The 24,444-nt window shown below is 36.4% G+C and overlaps 1 protein-coding gene across 9 annotated transcripts in view; it reads left to right on the forward strand.

Moving 5' to 3' along the window:
• The window catches only part of TTC6 (tetratricopeptide repeat domain 6), a 220,311-nt gene extending 196,627 nt beyond the window's left edge, over positions 1 to 23,684 (forward strand). For 8 of the 9 annotated variants that reach the window (XM_045059826.1, XM_045059825.1, XM_045059827.1 and 5 more), the window contains 6 exons: positions 3,881 to 3,954; positions 10,345 to 10,555; positions 13,343 to 13,495; positions 14,367 to 14,537; positions 22,437 to 22,662; positions 23,118 to 23,684. In XM_045059826.1, the coding sequence (XP_044915761.1) occupies positions 3,881 to 3,954; positions 10,345 to 10,555; positions 13,343 to 13,495; positions 14,367 to 14,537; positions 22,437 to 22,662; positions 23,118 to 23,254 (972 nt within the window). In that variant the 3' untranslated portion in view covers positions 23,255 to 23,684. Of the gene's footprint in view, positions 1 to 3,880; positions 3,955 to 10,344; positions 10,556 to 13,342; positions 13,496 to 14,366; positions 14,538 to 22,436; positions 22,663 to 23,117 lie in introns of those variants that run through there. The other variant, XM_045059830.1, reaches the window with a different exon arrangement.
• Positions 23,685 to 24,444: the final 760 nt, after the last annotated feature.

Below are 24,444 nucleotides of genomic sequence, written 5' to 3' on the forward strand. Positions count from 1 at the left end.
CAGGGTACTGGCATTGGCATTGAAGCCTTGGGAATCAGGAAGACCAGAGTTCCAGTTCTTGAGGACCTCATGGTCTCAGGGGAATCATTCTGGACCCTTCTCTTTCTTTACCCCACATCTAACTCATGAGCAAGTCCAATCAGCTCTACTGTCGAAGCATATTTTGAATTCATCACTTCTCATTTTTGCCACTGCTGTCCTCCTAATTCAGGCCTTTGCCATCTCTTCCCTGGACTCCTGTAGTAGCTTCTTAATTGCCTTTCTGCTTTTGCTCTTGTTCCTCTACATGCTGTTCTTCACACAGCAGCCAGAGAGACCTCTTAAAAACATAAAGAAGATCAAGTTATTCCTTTGTTCAAAACCTTCCAATGGCTTCCCATCACATTGAGCATAAAATATGAATCCTTGGCTATGGCCAGCCAAGACCCTACATGGTCTGACTGTTGCCCATTGATCTGCCTTCATGGTCAAATGCTCTTCTTTTCTTCACGCAAGTCACTCCACTCTGGCCTTTTGCTTTTGCTTGGAAATGGCAGGCTCCCTTCCTGCCTCAGAGCCCTCACACAAGCTATTCCCTAAGCAAGCACGGAACACTCTTCCCACTGATCTGTCTGTGGTGCCTATCTTGCTTTCATTTCAGTTTCTGCCCAAATGTGGCCTCCTTAGTAAAAAAGACCATAGATTAATTAAAATCCAATGTTTAAAAACTTAAAATAAATCAAAATAAGTCTAGAAAGGGAAAACACAGGGACAGAAAACAGAGAAAACCAGCAGAAAACAAATAATAAAATCGTAGACCTGAATCTAATCATATCAGATGTTACATTAAATGGAAATGGGCAAAATGTGCCAATTAAAATAATGAGAATATCAGATTGGAATTTTTAAAAAGCCCCAACTATATTCTGGCTATAAGAAATATACTTTAAATGATATAAATAGGTAAAAGTCTTGGAAAAAAGCATGCCCTGCAACCACTAATTAAAAGTAAAAACAAGAAAAAAAGTTTTTTTTCATGTATGTAAAGTAAAAAAATTAATTTAAAAACTAAATTAAAAAATGCAAGTTGAAAAAAACCCAGTGAAAGTATATGACTTTTAATATTAAGACGGCTAAATAAAACAAGCAAGAGAAACAGTCTTAAAACTTCCCAGGGAAAATTTTTTAGTGGGAGTAATTGATTAATAGTGAGGTTAAGTAGGATGAGTACTGAAAACTTATTAGTTAATTGAAAGTTGTATGACCTTCATAAGAACACGTTGACCAGGAAGTAGAATGCAGCATTTAGACTGGCATTGTTTAGGAAGTTAATAGTTAAGCTGGTTGGATTAAGAACATTTGTTTATCTCTTTGTCCTCTTGAAAACCTACCAGGAAGACAGTAAAGGAATAAAAAATATATAATTCCACAAATTCAAGATAGTGGAAAAGAGTTGTTCATGGCACCCCAAACTACTACTCAAGATTTTAATACCTCAAACTTAAAAATAAATGAGTACCAAGGTTCCTACACTTGAGTGAAGTAAAACAGAGACTGAAACCAACAAATGCATGGCCATAGGTATACGGGATGGTGGCAGGAGGTGTGAGGTGCATGGAGCGATGGTGTAAGATAGCTAAGTATTATCCTATGGTGGAAGTTAAACCTGATAGGATACTCATGTTATTTAGAAATTGGAAGGTAAATAGCAAAACAAAAAACAGCAAGTTGTAAAAGAATTGCCTCTGGGGAGTGGGAATCAAGTAAGGAGAGGGGGAACAGGAGGTCACTGTAAGCTTTCTAGTTTTATTAGACCCTATACACTGTATACACGGGTTGCTTTGATAAGAATAAAAATAAATAAACAACAAATGTCTTTAGAGGCAGTTTACAAATTACAAAATAAAATTGGCCTTATTTTTTTCTTAAATTTTTTAATGTTTATTATATATATTTAAGAGAGAGAGACAGAGAACGAGCAGAGTAAGGCAGAGAGAGAGGGAGACACAGAATCTGAAGCAGGCTTCAGGCTCTGAGCCGTCAGCACAGAGCCCAACACGGGGCTCAACCTCACGAACAATGAGATCATGACCTGAGCTGAAGTTGGACACTCAACCAACTAAGCCACACAGGCACCCCTAAAATTGGCCTTATTAAACAACAAGTAGAAGTTGAGGGAATGTGGAGACATGGCAGCCATTGGTGTTGACCATGCTTTCAAGGAGATGTTCTTTCGAGGACAAGAACTAGAATGACAGGGCATGTGTAGTTTGATAGTGGGAGGATTGAGGGAAGGCACGTTAGAGTGGGGCAGTGAGACAAGGATTAAAGGTACAGAAAACAGCAGGACTATGATGGAGCAGGTATCCAGAAGAGACAGGAACGAATGAGGTCCCAGCCCACCCTCTGACACAGAAAGCAAGACAGTGTGGGTGAAGGTGTTTACAAATAAACTCAAATCAGTGGAGAGAATGAGAGTTGGGACTTTGCTTTGTGTAAAAATGACTTGGCGTGGTTTGTTATTTATGATCTCCATATTAAAGAAAAGATTAATGCAGATGAGAAAAATAATAAAAATGCTGATAGCTTTATTTTGAGTAATGCTAACAGTCATCATTTATGTCTATTGCTGATCATTAATGTCTAAGTACCATATAGTGTAATAATGGTTATATATATATAAAGTCAGGTTGACATTTATAAATTTTATCTGATTACAAAACGGAAATTGGTATTCTCAACCTTTTAGGTTTATGATCACTCCCCACAACTCCTCAAATTAATAGGAACATTTAAGCAAATCTCACACTTACAAATTTGCCTCTATTTTAGCCAAATGATCCTTCTAGAGGAGTTAGCTACCAGCATATTTGATTAGATTATATTTGATTAGACAATGACTTTCTTATTTTCTCCCAAATATTTCCATTTGGTATCAAAATTTACTTCAGGAATCTAAGTGGGGAATCCATATTCGCGGGTTGGTCTCGGTAACTAATACCTTCCTCCCCCAGTAGGATCGCAGAATGCTCATTTGACCCCACTACTCCATCTTTCACCCCAGTATTTGCAGAAAACTCATTCTATCCCCAAAAGACAGCCAGCTTCCTCCCTCTGGCACAGCCCTGGAAGGTTTGTGGAAGAAAGATGGGAAGGAGATAGAAAAGGGGGAACAGAGAAGGACAGGGAGACGATCTGTTAAGCTTAGCCCATCTCTGGCACCTACTAGAGGACAACGTTAGGGCCACAGCATCAGATTTAGCACTTATAATTCTCTTAACAGCCTCTTCCCCAGGGTCATTCAGGTCTATCCTAGCTGACTTCTCTAACTCAAAATCGTGGGGTTAGAGTTTACATTGCTCCCTCTCAGGAGGCTTCTAGGATTCCTGCACAAAATGATACACTCCTTCCCAGAAGTGTGGATTCCAAAGGTAGGAGTAGCCTTAGCTAATCCACATGAAAGGCCCAGTTATACGCTTTAACTGGGACTGAGTATCTGCTTGTCTTATAGACATGTATTGCCAAAGCTTGTCTCCAAGTGAATTTCTCTATCTAGATGAGGATGTTTCTGGTGATGTGCACTCAGAAAACAAAAACAAAAACAAAAAACAATTAAAAGAAAGCAAATGAAATATCTCCTTACACACATCAGGGCAAAACCACAAGGAAAGTGGAGATTAGTAGCGTAAGATTCCGAGTGAGTTTTCAGTTATGGGTTTCCTCTGCTCCATCTTTTCTCACTAGCTGTGATACTAAAAGGAAAAAAAAAAGTTTTAGGAAGATGTATATTTTTAATGCTTGTGTTAAGTATGTTCATGGTAGAATCAAAGTTAGAAAGAAGTTTAAGAAAGCACAGAAGATCATGTTGCAAAATTAACAAAGCCCTGTAAAACTGTTTCAGGATTTTAAACAAGCTGCTCTGATAAGCAAGACTAATGTGAGCCTTTGTCAAGCCACTGCCATGTGCCATCACAGGTACGGAGTGCAATGTAGACATTGAAAGCAGGTAGGACCAACAAATTTATAGTAATGATAGAAGAATAGAAGAAACAGAGGAAAATGTTGTGGAAGTAACAGAGTACAAAAATGGGGAGAGACACGAAGACTCCCTATGAAGTAGTGGGGGGCACACCTGAATGTGTCATTAGTACCCTTCTACCTTCCAATAAGTGATTTTGCCAAGTCTGCAAGAAAATACCTGTATCATGGCATTGCGATACCCACCTGCTACACCCCAGGACAGGACCTTGGTAATATACTGAATAAAATCATGCATAGCTTGAAATAGCTAAAAATAAAATCAAATTAATTAATTTTGTTTATAAAATGGAACTAGCTTTTAAAAAGCATGTTTCTTGGAAGAGAGGGTGATTTCAAAAAGTAATACATTTTCAAGAATATTTTGCATTTAGAAAACATAGTTCTAAATCTAAAACCAATTACAATAATACCAGTAAATATCCACAAAATACAATAAAATCTGCAAAAAAAAAAACCCATATTACTAAAACATTGTTACCTGTTTCTGGGGATATTATAAAAATAAGTAAGTTATAGAAGGGGAGAAAAGAGCAGTTACATAGGCTAAAATACAGATGGTGGTCAGTTAATAACTTAGATAGTATTGGGGGTACCTGGGTGGCTTAATCAGTTAAGTGTCTGACTTCGGCTCAGGTCATGATCTCACGGTTTGTGAGTTTGAGACCCCATCAGGCTCTGTGCTAACAGCTCAGAGCCTGGAGCCTGTTTCAGATTCTGTGTTTCCCTCTCTCTCTGCCCCTATCCCACTCACTCTCTGTCTTTCTCTCTCTAAAAAATAAATAAACACTGAAAACAACTTAGTATTAGAGTAGATATATTTTGTTAACTATAGTGTTTCTACATATACATTTAGCATCTAAAAATTAATTTCTCGTCATTTTGCTTTTAAAAGCATAGAGGTTCACACATGAAGATTTTAATGTGGAATAAAATGTATTTGAGTAAGTAATAGTTTACAGCATTATTTTTCATGAAACAATAGCAATTAATTGGAAGGGAAATTAGGATATTCATAAATTATGTAGACTAAGCTCTGTAAATATCCAATTTCGAGAATAGAATACAGTTTGAATTACTTAGGAAATCAACATTCTGTTTTTCCCTTTAGGACATAGGTAGTACAGCTACATTTCCCTGTGAGAGTAAGACTTTTTTTTTTTTTTAACAAACATATAGTAATCTAATAACTGGTACTTGTGAAAGGCATCACTGAGTTAAAAAGCATTTATTTTTCTATAGACAGCAAAACATAGTCACACCACTGTCTGTGTTAATCCAGCAACCTTTGCATAACCCATCTCTTTAGGTAATTGTCATTCTTAAAGAGAGATGGACTAATGATGACTGATGTGTTTGTTTTGGTGGGTGAGTGCAGACCAAAAATGTCTGAGGTCATTGTATTCTCTTAAAATTAAAAAAAAAGACTCCAAAATTTTTCCTAACCTCATTCCTATGTTTAGCAACTATTAGAGACAGTAAAGTTCTCTCTCTGTCAGTTCCCGATCTCTTTTATGAAATGTAATCACTGAGTCTATATGGCAGAGCCTCCTTAAGCTGATACTGCTTTGCAATTCCAAATAACCCAACTTTCATCAGCCGACTGGAATCTCTATTGTCCTTTAATAAAAGTAGAATTTAAATCAACAGTAAAGCCCTGATAACTCAACAGTCCCAATTCCATGTGGTTTCAGTTTTACTGAATTTGGCAATAAGGAATGTTTAGTGATTGGTTGTATTTATTTCAGGAAACGTATTTTTGCTTTTCAAGGTATGCCATAACATACTTTTAACACAGCAGCATGGTTTCTAAGTATTGAGATTCATTATTGATGTCTTCTAGCGGGGAAAGTAAAAGTTTTCTCATTTGGAAAATTCAAAAAAAAGAAAAAGGAATAAATCTTTAAATTTTAGGACTTTGATCTTTGAACTCATGGGGTTGCAGACTTTTGAAGTATGCCTTTGTATATCTCTGGCTCTCACTCTTGTCGTTGCTAGGAGACAACATTCCTTAGGCTGAATATCCTACTTGTTGTCCAATTTGGTCACTAAGAGTGTTATGGTAGAGTTAATTTTTAGATCTCTTTGAGAAAGCCACCTTCAGATTAAAAAAAAATGGCACAGAGAGAAAGCCTGATTTACTCAGAATTATGTATCCTATCCACTTTTTACTCTGGCACATTTATTTTCCTATTCTTACATTTGCATAAAATATTTTTGAATCCTGGACTCTGCAAACCACATTCTTTAGTTTTGGGAGGTATTTATGATTTATTTGTACAACTCAGTAGCGCACATCTGGTCACGTATGTGATTAATTTGAAAATGCAGTGGACCTTTGTGTCTGTGGCCTCACCTGCACACTCAGCACATGGTCCATAGTTATGGACATTGTAATGAAAATCATGCATCTTCCCCAGTGATCACGTTATTTTTAAATTTATAAAAGCACATTTTATTTTAGAAAAACTAATTTAATATACTTTTATATATATTTGTAATTGATGCTTAACAATTTATGTCTTGATTAATATGTATCCTGATAGAACATAGATACTCTACCTGTTGTTTACTATTGTTTCCCAATTGTTTAACTACATGTGATTATTTAACAAGAGCTTCAATCTAGGATATTGTGTGATATTCACATCTTCAGAAAAATGAAATTGCTATGTCTATAGTGGTATCTGTGTTATTTCTTTTTCTGTCTCTGGGAAGACAGAAGTCTCTGGGAAGTCTCTGGTTTTGGCACTGTCCACCTCCTCTGGACTTAATTTTTAGTCATTGTCAGCTTTGAAGAACTTGCGAGGTGTCTTTCAAAGTTCCTTTCCAGCTTTAAGCTTTAATAATTATTTACTTAGCCCGAATAGACTAGGTGCTCATTAAACTTTAGGGCTGATAACTAGATAGGTATAGAAAAATAGCTTTGATTTATTGCCTCATTTTTTATTTTAAAATTTGTTAGTTTAGGGACACCTGGGTAGCTCAGTTAGTTAGGCATCTGACTTTTGATTTCTGTTCAGGTATGCTCTCACAGTTTGTGGGTTCAAGCCCTATGTCAGGCTCTGTGCTGACAGTGCAGAGCCTGCTTGAGATTCTCTCTCTCTCTCTCTCTCTCTCTCTCTCTGCCCCTCCCCAGCTCATGCTCTCTCTCTCTCTCTCAAAATAAGTATCTGATAAGGGGTTAATATCTAATATATATAAAGAATTTATACAACTCAACACCAACCCCTCCCTCCCCCAAATAATTAGATCAAAAATAGGCAGGGAACTTGAATAGATATTTTTCCAAAGAAAACATACAGATGCCAAAGGGTACATGAAAAAATGCTCAACATCACTTATCATCAGGGACATGCAACTCAAAACCACAATGAGAGATTACCTCACACCCGTCAGAATGGCTAGTACCAAAAAGACAAGAAATAACAAGTGTTGGCGAGGATGTGGACAAAAGGGAACCCTCATGGTGCACTGTTTAGAATGTAAATTGGTGCAACCAGTGTGGAAAACATTAAGGAATTTCCTTAAAAAATTAAAAATAGAAATACCATATGATCCAGTGATTCCATTACTTTACCCAAAGAAAACAAAAACATTCATTTGAAAAGATCTGTGCAGCCCTATGTTTATTGCAGCATATTTACAATAACCAAGATATGGAAGTAACCCAAATGCCCTTCAATAGATGAATGGATAAAGAATATGTGGTACACACACACACACACACACACACACACATACACTGGAATTACTCAGCCATAAAAAAGAATGCCATTTGCAACAACATAGATGGACCTAGAGGGTATTATGCTAAGTCGAATAGATCAGACAGAGAATGACAAATGTGGAAGTTAAAAAACAAAACAAATGAGCAAACAAACAAAAACAGAAACAGACTCCTAACTACAGAGAACAAATTGGTGGTTTCCAGAAAGGACAGGGATGGGGAATGGGCAAAATAGGTGAAGGGGATTGAGAGGTACAAAGGAAAACAGAATGCGTTATCCACTTTTAGAATGATTCCTGTAAGCAGTGAGACTGCAGCCTCAGACATTGTTACCCTATATTCAGTGAACTTTTACCTCTCCAATAGTGTCAGTAATCAGGAGAGAAGCACAATTTCACTGTAAACTACTGAGGGAAGTGAACCTGTGTTTTCTTAGTAACAATCCACAGAGAGAACTCAGTGGGTACTAACTGACTCATGTATGTGAATGTTCACTTTTGCCTGCCTATACTAGAAGGAAGGACTAGCTAGCTTCCTGGTATTTCATTGTTGATTCTTGTATGATCTTCTGACAGAACACCTGATGCCCCATGTTTGGGGAGTGTTTGCCAAAACATGCAGCAAATATCCTAAGTACCACAATTATTCTTCATGGCTTAGGCATTAAACAATATTGAATCACGTTGTGAGAAACTGAATTGCTTTTCAGCCTCAAACTGAATTCTTTCTCAAACCTTATGAATACATCAAGGGGAAAGTCTCAGCCAAAATCTATTCTTAACAACTTTCCAACACTTTGTAATAGAACTCAGGTTCAGTTTTCTACAGACCATAGTATCCAACTCCAATAGCTATTTATTTTTACGGTTGCTTTCTATTTATGGTATGAAATATTAATTTTCTACTTATGGGATTGAAATTAAGTTGTCTTTTAAAATAAATCGAGTTAAGGGGTGCCTGGGTGGCTCAGTCGGTTAAGCGTCTGACTTTGGCTCAGGTCATGATCTCACAGTTTGTGAGTTTGAGTGAGTTTGTGAGTTTGTGAGTCAGGCTCTGTGCTGACAGCTCGGAGCCTACAGCCTGCTTCACATTCTGTCTCCCTCTCTCTCTGCCCCTACCCCAGTCATGCTGTCTCTCTCTCATTCAAAAATAAACATTAAAAAAAAAATAAATTGAGTTAAGTAAAAAACAGTGATTTGGCCTAAAGAAAAATGTTCAGTAAGTGATAGCATAGGTAGAACATAGGGCAGCTGTCACAAAGGAGGAGCTGAAGTTTGGGGAACACTATAAAGAGATATTCCTGAGTAATATCTAGGAGATGACAGTCTCTAGAACAGTTTCCCTGGGCTCCATGTATTTTATGAAGGAAAAATTAGTAAAGTAGTGGTGCATCTTGTTAAATTTTGAGACCGTTTTGAGAAGTAATGAAGAAGAGGCTGGGAGAAAGATGGCCATCTTTATTGAGGGTTTCTTTGCTCAGTGGTTTTCACACGTGCTCATTTGCTCTTCAGAACAATTTTGAAAAATTAATATTAATTTACACATTCAGGTTTAGGTCTGAGCTTTCTTCTGACTACACTGTTGAGATATCAGATCTTGTGCACCAACAGCAGGTAGATTTAAAGCAAAGAATGTGAGCAGAGATGACCACATGAAAAAGCGTGACGTTTGAGGTTATGGTTTACCCAAGTCTGAATCCTAGATATTGCACGCTGTTGAACGTCACTATGCTATTTACTGCACACAGACTTTTCTGAGCCATTTTCTTTTCATCTACAAAATGTAGAAAATTATAACTAGCTTAAGAATTGTTGGAGGGATTAAGTGAAATAGCATAGGTAAAGCATTTAGCACAGTACGTGGTATGTAAGAAGTTACTCAGTGTTAGCTCCCTCATTCTAGAGACTGAATATAATTATTAGATATGCATATACGATGGAAGAGTGACTATATCTGCCCACGAACAAATATTTGATTATTTTACTAGCTCTCATCCTACCACAAGAGAATTTATCTGATTTAAATAGTGTATTTTCATCATTAATAGTGTATGTTTTTCTGTACTGGCCACTGATAGCTGTTAAAAACAAGTTCGGGGGGCGCCTGGGTGGCGCAGTCGGTTAAGCATCCGACTTCAACCAAGTCACGATCTCGCGGTCCGTGAGTTCGAGCCCCGCGTCGGGCTCTGGGCTGATGGCTCGGAGCCTGGAGCCTGCTTCCGATTCTGTGTCTCCTTCTCTCTCTGCCCCTCCCCCCTTCATGTTCTGTCTCTCTCTGTCTCAAAAATAAATTAAAAAAGAAACGTTAAAAAAAAAAAAAACAAGTTCGGGAATGCCATTCATACTTGTATAGTTCTGAAAAAAGAACTTTAGAATATCATCTCAACATATTCTGCCTTTTTCCTTTCACCAAAATCTTCAAAGACCCTGTCAGTCTTCCTTAGGTCATATGAACTCATGTACTCACTTCCTATGATGGATAATAAAAATGAAAGATTTTTTTTATAAGGGTCAATGCAAATCTTCATGGGTAAATTATATACAGAAAAGCACTTAGAAAATTCATCAGAAAGCATCAATATTTTCATTTATTTTCAGAAATAAGGAGTTTGAAGAAGCTGTTGATTTCTTCACCTGGGCTCTTAAAATTGATCCATGTTTTCTGGATGCTTATGTTGGACGGGGAAATTCTTACATGGAATACGGCCATGCTGAAGCTACCAAACAAGCACAGAAGGACTTTCTTAAAGTGTTGCGCATTAATCCAACATACACAAAAGCCAGAATTAGTTTAGGCTATAATTTACAGGTAGTATTCTATAATAACATATTAGTTCATAAAAATTCCTTTTGGAAAAAGGAGAAGAATATATTTGGCCCTTTACTGGTGATTAGGATACATGTTATTTCCTTGGTTATGTACATTTTACCTTTCCCTTAAGGCTAGAGCAGCAGTGAGAAGCGAGGGTTTATTAGTCACAGGGAGGCTGCCTGGGGACCACATCCCGGGGACTGGTGCATAGTGAGGTGATGACCCTTCAAACCTGAGATTCCTTAACACCTGTGCCCTGCCTTACCTTACCCCCACACTTACATCTTTTGAAATTTGCCTGATGGGTTTCACATATAACAAACCTGGCTAACATTTGTTTCACTAACCTGTATTGGACCCCAGAGCTATTGTCCTGTTGAATTAATGAAAAGCTAAGGGGTGAGAATAAGCAATGGGTGAGAGTTTTGAAGTGGACTTTAGCCATACAATGGGTCAGATAACCACTGTACAGGGATTCGGGTCATCTTCCAAATGGCAGTGAATGAGAACTTACTGGGCAGGCAAGAGACTAGGTGTTTGTCCTTTCAGCAAGATGGGAAAGTATTACTCTCTGTGTCACTACACAGGTTTCTCTGAGTGGTTTCTGGAACACACTGACCTGACCCATGCACTCACGAACCTATTTGCACTAATAAAATATGTAGCGACATCCTTGGAATAAAGTGCTAAGTGTGCTTTATATTCCATGAAGAGGAACTGAGTAATTAAATTTTTCTTCTCTTTTTTAAAATCTTTTTTCAATATTCAAAATTTTAGATAATGGACAACAAATATGTTCAAAATATTGTAATTTGCAGAAATTCTAATTAATAATCTGCAATTACAGTTGATTTTTTTTTAATTTGAAAATAAATGAGTTTGGCTGATCTAATAATATTCATAACATTGGAGTTGATTGTTAGGAGTGGCAGCTATAGTGAAGTGTGCCCAAGAACTTATAATAAGGGAAAGATGGCCCTCTGAGACTTAAACATAAAATTAGCCATTATTGGATCACAGTAGAAATTTGCAAAGTCAGTTTGAAGAGACAGGATGACTTCCAAAGCTGCTAGAGCTGATTGCAATCCAATGAAATGTGTTAACATTGTCATGCATCGCATTCAAAAGGCATTTTACTGAGCACCTAATATAGGATAAGAATTGCTCTAGGCCTAGTGATATGCAGTAAACCAAATATACTTGGTTCTTCTTTTAGAGTTTACTGCCTACTAGAGAGATGAGTATCAAGCACTCATGTGAATAATTATTTAATTATACTTATGATAAGTGCAACAAAGGAAAAAGATGTGTTTTAGGACAACTTATAACAAGTGAACTTAGATTTGTTGAAGGGGTAAGGGAGGGCTTTTTGAGAAATTAACAATTAAAGGGAGTGTGAAAGACTAGTAATCAGTCAGAGTTAAGAATTGGGGCTAAGACACAGTGAACAACCCATTAGAAAGTCTTGTGAAAAAACAGGGCCCAAGTGGATGGAATGTTGCGGGAAGAAGAGAGTGTTGTAGGACAAGGCTAGAGAATTGGAAAATGACTGGAGGTGAAGGCCTTTCAGGCCAGTTAAAAATGCTAATATAATTAACCAAAGCAGTGACATCAGAGTTTTGTTTTATGAAGATCTCACTTTGTATATATCAACCTGAAAGAAGATTGAGAAACATCAGTATGAGGAAGGATTGAGTCAGGAAAGGAAGGACTTAGAAGAGTTACAGAGGTTCATCCAATTTCTGCTCAGGGGAAAGAGTAACCATTTGTTCAACAAATATTTCTCTACTGTGTGCCTAGCACTAGTGATATAGAAGTTAGCCAAAACAGATGTCAGAAACAGATGACAGATATCGTGTTGTGAGGCTGTCTGCAGCTTAATATTCTTATTCTTGTTTCTCAAATGAATTTGTCATGACAGTGTTGATTTTCACATAATTTGTGCAGAGGCAGAAGATTTGCTGGTTAAACAGTGTATAGTTAAAATATTAGTTTTATGTAAGAGTCACTGGGCTCAGTTTGGTGTATGTGGGGCAGCTTCTGGCAAGGTGGATTTTTAACCTATGAGAATAAAGGACAGACTCTGGACCTCCATGAATTTATCAGCTCACTGCCTTACGGTGATGAGGTATTTAGTTGCTAGCTGGTCTTCCCTTGGAAGTACTTGGACATCTTTCAGTTAACAGCACCCCTCTCCTAACCTTTGTTCTTATTTTCCAGTTGGTGCTAAGGTTTGTATGAACAGATACTTGGTAGATTTGAATGCATTTTTCCATGAAATATGTATAGTGATTCTAAAATTCTAGATGCTGGTAAAATCTGTCAAAATAGGTTTTACGCTATTAGTTTATTCTCAACACATTTATTTTGTTATTTTCATTATGTATATGTTATGTGTAGCTGGAGATTCAATGCCAAGGAATAAATACAATCCCTACCTGTGTGTGTATGGAGCTCAAGTAAACCTCATGGTGGTGATTGTCAGAAGCATTAGTGTTCTCCAAGATTGGCATAAGAGATGACTCTGACAAGTAGATTTATTTTAATTAATTAAAATGTTAGTATAAATACTCAGAGGTAATTTAGTCAATTGAGTGCACTCACAGTACAATCTACTTCTTTTTTTTTTTTAATATCTTGGATTTAGCACAATATAAATTGGCCCTTACTGAAGGCTTTAACTGATTAAGTTAGAACCATAAACATTTGTCACATTATAGACAATTTCTAACTTGTCATGTTATAGACAATTTCTAACTTCATGTGAATGAAACCTTATTTTAGGCCCAAGGAAAATTCCAGAAAGCTTGGAATCACTTTACCGTTGCCATAGAAGTTGATCCAAAATGCTACTTAGCCTATGAAGGAAGAGCTGTGGTCTCTCTTCAGATGGGTGATAATTTTGCTGCAATTCAAGACATTAATGCTGCTATAAAGGTAAAAATGCACTTAGATTATATTATCATTGGCATAAATTAGCACCATTAATAGATAGGGTTATGTAACTTCTTGGTTACTTTTTAAAGTAACTTATAGGGAAAATGATATTTGTATGTTTTCTTTTTCCAGAAGAATCCTAAAGAGTTATCATGGTTTGTCAATTTTATAATGTAAATAACATTTAAAATCTAAAATACAAACTCATGACAAATGTTGACTCTTGTCAGTAAATGCAATTTATAGTTTCATGGGACATAAATATTAGTTTGTAATAAAAAAAATAAATGCAAAAAATAAAATAATGTTCTGGGTTCAAAGGAACTAAAGAAAGAACAATATAAATTCCAAAATCCTTCTGTAGTGAAATGGCAAATAAAAATCTTAGGTTTTGTATACAGTGACAGAAAAATCTTTCTCTTTTCTTCTGGAGTTTGGATTCTGTTTCTGTAGAAATGGGCAGATTTTGTAATCTTTGAGATGAGAGAAAGGAAAGAACTGAAAGATAATTGCTGCTACCTAGGACAAATAAACATATTAACTATTTAATTTCTTCTCCAGCTTAACAGAGCTAAACAGACAACCTCCCCCCTTGCCCCCCCCCCCCCCCACTACCACTGTGTCTATCTTTTGGAAAGGAACTGAGTAAAGCACTAAGATTATTTGTTTTATTGCAACCAAATCAACAAAGGTTGACTTTGAATCAACTTCATACCCTGTCGTTTCTCAAAATATTTGCTCTAATGGGTTTCACCTGCACTATAAAATTACTAGTTTCCCACAAGTAGATTTCATAACATTCATTTTTAGACTTGAAATTGGAGATAAACACTATTCCCAGATGCTAAATACTCATACTATTATATTGCAGATCAATACTACAGCAGAATTCTTAACAAATCGTGGTGTGATTCACGAGTTTATGGGTCAACAACAGAATGCAATGAAAGACTATCAAGCAGCAATTTCCCTAAATCCTACATATTCACTGGCTTACTTCAATGCAGGAAATATCTATTTTCACCACAGGCAGTTTTCCCAGGTAACGAGTTTTCCTTAACATTGCCTTTTAGACACTAAATGCTTTCTTTGTTATATATAGTTTCAAAATGCAATCCTTACATAACAGGCTAATCATTCATTAGCTCTTTTTTTTTTAAGTTCTCTTTCATAAGAATGTTTGTAATTATTTATTAAATGTTTACATCTCTATGGGTTTATTCTTGTCATTATCATCAACCATTTGATACTTGTCCAGTAAACATTGTTCTGGACTTCCCCAAGCACGGGCCATTGCCTGGCTATCCATTGTTGCCAGCTTCTGTCCTGGCATCCTCTCTTTGACTCCACTTAGCCAAATCTCAGACTTCCTCCAAGACTCCTTTTTCATGACGTGATTATCTAACTTGTCTTAATTGCTACCTTTCCTAAACTTCAGTCACATGAGCACTTGACCGGGAGTAAGGAGATAAAGATGTTAGTTGTGGTTTTATGACATCTTAATCTTTTTGGACTGCAATTCAGAGTCTGAAATGAAAATGTTGGGTTATTAGATGATATTTACATAATTCAAATTATTCTGATATTTACATAATTCAAACTCAACTTTAATTTTTTATTTATATTCTCTCTTTTGTTCTTTATCTTCAGTTTATCTTTGTTCTTTGTCTGTCTTTGAGTCAGAAGTTCAATTCATCTATTGTCACCCTTTATTTTATATTGTGGTGAGTTGTCAAGGTGAGGCCATTTCCCTAGTACTGCTTTTAGCAGTTTCCTATGTATTTCGGTCTGCAATGTTTTTGTTTGTTTGTTTTCCTAAAATGTTACACCTGAAATTTTATTTCCCCTTTGACTGAATAATAAATTAACAAGGCAGTTAAAATGTCTAGGTAGAAGGACTTTTATATTTTCTAATTTTAGAGTTTATTGAGTTTTAGTGTGGTCTAGTATATGGCAACTCAAATACTGCAGGGGCCTTTTCTAAAAACAATTTATGCTATAAGGATATATAGTTAAAAATATCTATATAAAATATACCTTATAAATTATGTTTTTAATTTAGCCTACATCCATACTTGTTTTTCATTTGGTTAATGTTGGACCAAGAAAGGTTTATTTTTTTATTTATTTATTTTTATTTATTTATTTTTTTTAACGTTTATTTATTTTTGAGACAGAGACAGAGCATGAACGGGGGAGGGGCAGAGAGAGAGGGAGACACAGAACCGGAAGCAGGCTCCAGGCTCTGAGCCATCAGCCCAGAGCCTGACGCGGGGCTCGAACTCACGGACTGCGAGATCATGACCTGAGCCGAAGTCGGACGCTCAACCGACTGAGCCACCCAGGTGCCCCGAAAGGTTTATTTAAGTATCTTAAAATTAGTGTGGCCCTCTGTAGTTTTCTTTACATCTCTTATAATTTCTGCTTTATAAATATTGCTGCTACATTATTATTTTATGTACAGATAGTCATACACATTACATATGCATTGTGAGTGCATTATAAATGCCCTTCTGTTTCTTTTAGCTCTTTGGAATAAATTTGCTTTTATCTGATATGAAGATTGTGACCTCTGATTTCATTTGGTTTGCTTTTTGCCTGATACTCCTTTGCCCTTCCTCTTATTTTCAATGTGTAGAATCCTTTATTTTAGGTTTGCATCTCTTTTTATACAGCATAGAGTTAGATTTTGCTTTAGATGGCAATTTGAAAATCTGTGGCTTTTCATAGATGGGTTAAGTCCATTTACATTTTGGCATGGTCAGTATGTTTGATCTTCTGTTATTTTATGTCGTATTTTCTGTGTGCTGCATTTAAAATATTTTATTCTGTAGTCTGCTTTATTTAATTTTTTGAAAGGTTTTCTGATATTTAGGAAGGTTTTCAGTTTTGCTTTAGTGATTACCTTTATAAACATATTTCTATACTCTTAGTTTCTTATTTCTCCAGTTTCTCTACTATGAACAACAAGATTACCATTGAATCTCTTCTTCCCTTAATCCTCCCTCTCATCTATTAGTTGATTTTAGTTAATAGTATTCTTTTTTTAAAAAAGGTGTCTATTTTTATTCTTAAATATGTTCAAGCTTATGGTATCAGCTGGTGCCAGTCTTCCACTGTGTCTCTCCCTTCTCCCATTTTGTTGAGAGTTTCGTTATTCCTCCACTGCCAGAGGGGTTAATATTTGCACACTATTTTGTTACCCTTATTTCACATTTTAGCCTCTGTTCTCCAGTTAAGCATACTCAGTTGTCATTGCCAGGCTTTTTGCCAAAGTTTCCCTCCCAACTGCTAATTTCTTAGTTGCCTGAAATTGGTCCTCTAGCAGAGTCCTGAGAAAGGGCTCATGAGAGCAATATTCCTTGAATTTTTTAATGTTCATAGCTGTTTGCCTGCAGCTTTTACAACTTAAGGTAGCATGTCTGGGTTTAAGGTCCTGACTCACTGTTCTTTCCTTGAATGTTTTAAGTATTTCACTATTTTCTGGTGTTATATGTTGTTGTCAAAGAGCCTGATGCAAACGTGATTTTTGTTCTTTTATTGGTGACTTCGTTTTGTCATGACAACCAAAGTTTTTTTGTTCATTTGTTATTGTTTTTAAGTAAAAGGTTTTACCAAGGTACGTCTCAGAGTTGATGATTTGGAGTCAAAGTATACAGTGTGCATTTTCAAGATGCAGATTTCCGAAGAGTTTTGTTGAATTCAGTGTAAAACTTTTTTTGTTTCATTATTCTCTTCATTGGAATGAATGCCAATTATTATATATAAGATGCCCTCTGACTTCTATATACCAATTATTTTTTCTTATGTTTTTTAATTTCTTAATTTCTGTTGCATTTCTTTGCTTTTTTTACATTTCTCTTCTAAATATTTCCTGTGTTTTCTGAGATCTCTGTTATCCCCCGTGGACCTTAATTTTTTTTTCCATCTGATTTCTATGTCATGTCTTCATAGCCATGTCTTTTCTGATATCCTTCAGTATTTGTTTATTTTTTTCTTAAACACAATTGCTCCCTTAGCATTTTTTTCTAGTTCGTTTTGAAATGTTACATTGTAATTTTTCTCTAATTGTAACAATACTTTTTTTTTCTACTGAGTTTTTATAATCTTTCCAAAAATTAAGCTATTACTTTTCATCCTTGGCTTTTACAATGAAGGCAGGCAAATTGCTTCTCTGTTAACTCACATTTGAATGAGATACATCTTGTTCCTGGACTAACAGCAGAGCCTCTTGTGGGAAGCAGGGTGATGGGCCATGGTAACTTTCTAAGTTCTGCTCGCCTTGATGCTATGGCAAAAGACTGCAAAATGTCCTCTCTAAGCCTACCTGGTCTAGGAAGGCTTCCACTACAAGCTCTGTGTTTCTTAGAAATTTTCACAACCCTTACCTTCTAAGATGATGTACTCATTTTAAAAACTTGTTTTTATTGCTTGTATTTTCTGAGAACTATAGCCTCAGTGTTCTCCTCTGACATCCAAGACTGCCTCCGTATCCCTGAATAAAATGACCTGTGGGGCATCTTTATATACCAAGAGCTATCGTTCTTCTCTTTATTTTGCTGGAAAAGTTCAGCAAATATTTTCTGATTCCACTAGCTCTTCATCTCTTCAACCTCCGTATACTTATAATGTGAGGCATTAATAATAACCCTGAGGATACAGAGCTGAGCAAGATAAGGAAGGCTTCTTTTCTGATGTAGCTTACTTTTTATTGGAGGAAGAAATAGAAAATAAACAAGAAAAATATTAGTAGTGACAAACATCTAGTACAGTCTCACATAAGCATTATATCAGTATAAGCATATATGTGGGACTATATGAGATGAGATCGCCTGGGCAGGTAGTATAGCTGGAGAGAGGGGTTTGAGGAGCGAGCCCTGTGGTAGCAACAGTGTTTAAGAGCAAAGCAGAGAGGAGATACCAGAAAGTAGACTGAGAAGGGAGCACCTGGCTAGGATGATCAGAAGAAAAGTAGGAGATTATGATAATACCTCGAGAATAATGGGCTTTAAGAAGGGAAAAGTGTCCTGTGGCAAATGCTGCTGGGAGAGGTCAGGAAAGAGGAGGATGCAGGAAGTCACTGATGATTTTGGCAAGAACACTGTCACAGCAGCAGAGACAGAGCCTTGAATAAAAGGGTTGTGGAAGTGGGTGGCAGGGTGGCTCAGTCAGGGAAGCATCCGATTTTTGATTTCAGCTCAGATCATGATCTCCTAACTCATATATATGAGTTGCTAAAACTGGATATTTTCCAAGTACATTAGAGCCCAAACTGGATTGATCTCGCTATCCCCTACCTCTTGTCGAGCTCTTCTTCATATAGATCCTCTCTCAGTTCAAGATGTCATCTTCCATCAGGTCACCTGAGTAGAGACATCAGCATCAACCGTATCTTTCTCTTCCTAACTTCTTTCATCCATCAGTTATCTAATCCTGTCAGTTTTGCTTCTTGATTTCTTTCCCTCAGACATGTGCCCTCCATTCTGTTCTACTGCCATTGCCTTGGTTTATTTAGGTCTTATTTTTTCCCAAGTTAGATCATGACCCTGGACACCAAGCCCTGTGATGAGATTCATTGACCTCAGTAGTGAAGCTAAATGCTGGGACAGAGAATTATTGAAGGTATAATTCTATGAGGTGTGAATGAGGTTGTTGTAGCTCAGACCTCAATGGACAGCTGGGAGGCTAATGTTTCCCAGGTTGATAAGCCAAGGTCAGTTGCCTTAAACTTCATCAATCTTAGACCGTCTTTGTCTGGGTCCTAGCAATGTTTCCCTGCATTGTGGAGTTAGTTAGTGAGATAAAGATAAATAAAATGACCAGGTCAGTTTTCTGTTCCCATAAATGTTTAAGATCCACACGGGAGGGAGATTCCAATCTTTTAAACTTGCCTTTAAAATTTTTTTTTCAATGTTTTTATTTATTTTGGGAACAGAGAGAGACAGAGCATGAACGGGCGAGGGGCAGAGAGAGAGGGAGACACAGAATCGGAAACAGGCTCCAGGCTCCGAGCCATCAGCCCAGAGCCTGACGCGGGGCTCGAACTCACGGACTGCGAGATCGTGACCTGGCTGAAGTCGGACGCCCAACCGACTGCGCCACCCAGGCGCCCCTAAACTTGCCTTTAATAACTAGGATGAAACTAGTTAGATTTAAGGTGTATTTGATCCTTGATTTTTTTTTTTTTTGAGTATGGCTCTGTTTTCCTGGCACTAGGGACTCATTAGCTGGGTGAATATTTCATTTAAAATGTATTTTGTCCTCTTTCCTGATATGCTGGATACTTAGGCTTCACAGAGCACACCCTCTCCAGAGTTAAGCAGACTTTGACAGTAATTATGCAGCTATTTTAGTATGCCTGAAGCCTTTGTGGAGAAAGTGGCTTCTATTTCCTCCTTCCCACCTCCTCAAACTTTGTTTCTAACTATACTGAAAGGAAGATTTAGGGGCAGGAAAAAGGGTCCTTCAACAGATCAAATAATCTCTAGAGACTTAATATATATGTGCATATATATGTGTATATGTGTATATATATATATATATATATATATACACACACACACACACACACACACACACACACACACATATGTGTGTGTGTATTATGTTTTGGCTTCTTTTATCATTAGTTAGTGACTTAATCATTTTAAATCACATTTGGATGAGCTACGTACATACATCATGAAGTATGGGTGACTTAAAAAGTAACTAGATCTGCTTTTTAATTACAGATATTATGGCATTAGATGAATTGTTAAAAAATCAAGGCCATCTTTGCAGTAGGTGTCTTTGACCTTTAATTGCTTCATAACTATTACTCCTATACTGCAAGTAACCTCATTAAATGTATGGGCTTTTATTTTCTAAGTAATATATTTTGGAAGCTATGATAGAAAGTTACATTGTTCACAGGCACATTATTGTGTGTTACTGAATTATTTTATTGTAGCTTAAGTGAGCATTTGCTCCTACTTGATTGAAGTCATGCTTTTGTGATGTAGAATAGTGTGAGCTTTATTGATTATTCACTGGTTAACTAAAATGAAGCCTGAATTACTTTTTGAAGAAAGTCTTGGCCCTGCTTAGAGTCATTTCCTTGCCTCATTTCTGATGATTGTTGAGTCCAGCCTTCTGTTCGGGAGTGAATTCTCTTTAAGCTCTTCAGAGAAGGATGTCATTTCTGTCACCATTTTAGTAGATCCTTAAACTGCACTTATCTGCCACATAGAATAGTTCCATCCAGGAATAAGATGGGTTACACAGTCTTGATCTAATTGCCTCTTAAAAGTCATCAGAGGTAGCAAAGTTCACAGAGAATTGCCTTAGGGCTATGTCGTCTCTCCATTTGTAGACACTGGGAAAAATGGTTTATCAGTAATAATTGAATAGAAAATAATTGGTGTTTTGAATATTATTCTCAGTACTTTACATATGAACCTCACAACCCTAATTGAGCACTGGAAGTAGAGTTCTATTTGTTACTTCCATTTTACAGATGAAAAAACTGGGGGCAAAAGGAGTTTTAGTTACTCATCCAAAGACATGGTGATAACAAGTGGTAGAGCCAGGATTTGAATCTAGAAATCTGGTTCCATGGTCTGGGATACCAGACCTGGATACCATGGATACCTGGATACCATGCTACCAGTGTTTCATTTCACTCATGAATCCCTGTAATACACAGAGAAACATAGTTCAGCGAAGGAGACAGAGAAAATCATTAGAGGGGTAAGAGAAAAACCAAGCAGACATTCTGTCTCAAGGACAGGGAATTTTACGAAGGAAGCAAAGATCAAAAGTGTCCATGCCACAGAAATGTCATGAAAGAAAAGAACTAGAAAGTGTCCATTGGGTTTGAGGACATCTGCAGCCTCAGCAAGAGCAGAACTCACAAAATAGGGGGAGATAGAGAGAAGCAAGATTGTGGTGTGTTGGGAAAAACTGAGTGGTAAAAAATCGGAGAACAGTCTGTATTGTTAAAAACGACTTTTCCTTTAAGTGAAGTAAGTTTTAAAGTAGGATCCAAATTTTTATCCATCATGGAATTAGAGAAGACACTCCTATCTTGAGTAGTAGGGTGTCTAATGAGCATCTGAAATGAGTTGTGGTGAAGGACTATTTTAAAAGTTTCCAATTTATTATTGATCAATATGTTGCTAAGACAATATAAACAAGTTACTAGAAATACGTTTATGTGCCGGAATGTCATAGCTGCGTCCAAGTGCTTTAGAAGTTACTGACAGTTTACTCTTAGTTTCTGTACTTAAGTTCTTTACAGACCTGTAGCAAATGATTCTCAAACTAAGACCTCAAAACCAGTCTACAGACCACACTTTGAAGTGTTCCTTTCAGCTTGATGATGAGTAGAGAATAATCTAGAGTCTTTGGTCTTCTTGACAAGTTGATTTTTTTCCTCTCTCTTCCTTCTTCCCAACTTTCATAGTATAACTAAGTTTTTATCCCTTAATGGTATGGTTTAGAACCTTATTTTTAAAATTCATTTACCTCTGTAGCTCTTAGATACTCTGCTTTTATATGAAAAATGTTAATTTTCCAACATATTTTATCTTGTTGTGACCTTCTTTTCTAATTTATATTTTGCCTTCTTCTAGTGCGGTACAGGGATGTGGGATTTCAGGGGTCGGTAGTAGAGCATTTCACCTCAGCAAGGAGTAGTGTTTTATCACTGACATTATCGAGATTTGCCAACACATGGTGATAACAAAAACAAAAGTGACTTTTGGCTGTTTTTATTACTGTTTTTTTTACATTGTCTACAGACAATGCACCTCTTTATCATCCCTATTTGGGATGAAATGCTTCCTCTGTCCCCTTGGTATGCCAATGTCCTTATTTTAACTTAAGAGCAAAAGTGCTTCAAGTTACTATATAGCTTCCAATTGAAATATATTCAAATTACCATCATCTTCACATTTTGTAGGCCAGTGACTACTTCTCAAAGGCTTTGAAGTTTGATCCAGAAAATGAATGTGCTGCCATGAATCGAGCTATTGCAAATACAATTTTGAAGAAATACAAAGAAGCAAAAGAAGATTTTGCATATGTGGTTGAAAGCTGTCCCTTTTGGGCTGCAGTATATTTTAACAGAGCACACTTCTACTGTTGTTTAAAGCAATATGAACTAGCCGAGGGAGACCTAAGTAGAGGTATTTTTGTTTTGTAATTTTTGGCTAAGATCACAGGGGTTGTTGATATGCTTAGTTTTTGACAACAAAAGGAGAAAGTCATCAGGTCTATTTGTGTAGGTAAACTTACATAAGAATTAATGTTTTTATATATTATATCTTTAATACTACCAATGTTGATTCCTTTATGGAACAGCTTAAAGCATGGGTAAGCTGAGATACAGAAAATTATTAGGGAAACCATACATAAACAATGGCAGCCTTTCAAAGAAAGACATTGTACAGTGTTCCCCAAGTTAGTTTCCTTAGAAAGATTTGATATTTTTAATCTTACTAAATAATTACTTACATTGGAAGAAAAATGCTTTCAAATAAATAACACTAAAGTTCTTATAAAATTTTTATTTTTAAAAAAGGAGCCTATTTTCTAATGTTAGCATAAAACATAGCTTGAAATGTTTTTTTTTCTTTTACAGCCCTGTCTTTGAAGCCTGATGATGCTCTCATATATAATCGCAGAGCAGAAGTTCGTGGTAGAATAGGTCTGATTGAGGAAGCCGTGGCTGACTATATTCAAGCACTTGATCTTCAAGAATATTCCCCAGTGATGTGATTACACTGACCATGTTTTCTGCAGGAGTCTACACAGCTCTTCTTCCAGAAATCGAAACTTCTTTGTTTAAAAGGTTGCACTATCTTCATTATTGTATACATTATGTTTTGTTATCTACATAACCCTTTAATGCATTTTAACAATATATTTATACTATATATTAATTATAAAGCTTCTAGATCATTTTTATGCATATTTGAAAAGCTAATAATAACTGAATTTCCTCATAAGGTGAGGAAACATAAATAGAATGTTTCTTAAGGAATATTAACATCTAAGATATTTTTTAAAGTAAAATAATTCCTTTTGAAATAACACTTCGTGATTATAGAAGGTCATTGACCTTTTCATCAATACCTACTCATAATGTTTTCAACAGTATCTAGATTAAAAAAAATAAATACAGAGCTGATAGCTGTAAAGAAATTGAGTACATTCCTCTCTCTTCCTTTAAATAATGTCTATACAGGCCTGTATTTTTCCTGCTACTTACATCATTCCACCAGATAAACATGTTTCTCTTTTACATGTTATCTCCCTGCCAGGACAGCACCTATAAAAATTTTGGCCCTCCTGTTTCTTTAATATAGTTCGTTTTGCCTCTTTAATTCAAAATTCATAAACATATATCAAAAATTTGTATACACGTATAATTAGCGGCTCACAGAAGTTAATGAGAATAAATAAAACAGGTAAGGGAGTGCCTGGATGGCTCAGTCAGTTGAATGTCCAACTTCGGCTCAGGTCATGATCTCGCGGTTCATGAGTTCAAGCCCTGCGTCGGGCTCTGTGCTGAGAGTTCAGAGCCTGGAGTCTGCTTCAGATTCTGTGTCTCCCTCTCTCTCTGTCTCTCCCTGCTCATACTCTGTCTCTTTCTCAAAAATAAACATTGAAAAAATTAAAAAAAAAAAACAGGTAAAAATTCTGTATAGATTGTCCTTGAAGGATCCTTGAGTGAACCAGAGAAGCCCTTTCCTTTACCTTCCTGATAAAAACAAGGATTCATTCACATTTGCTTCAGTCACTTGTTTTTCTTCTTCGCTTCATTCTTGTACATCTCTAGCTCCTCAGAGACATCAGGCATGTTGGAAAGAATACCTCCATCTACTCAGTTTCTGGTTTTTGTTTTGTTTTGTTTTTGTTATTATTATTATTATTTTTAGTTTGATGTACCAGATTTTCACAGTAGA

Source organism: Felis catus, chromosome B3 (genome assembly GCF_018350175.1).
Source record: "Felis catus isolate Fca126 chromosome B3, F.catus_Fca126_mat1.0, whole genome shotgun sequence".
Classification (NCBI taxonomy): Eukaryota; Metazoa; Chordata; class Mammalia; order Carnivora; family Felidae; genus Felis; species Felis catus.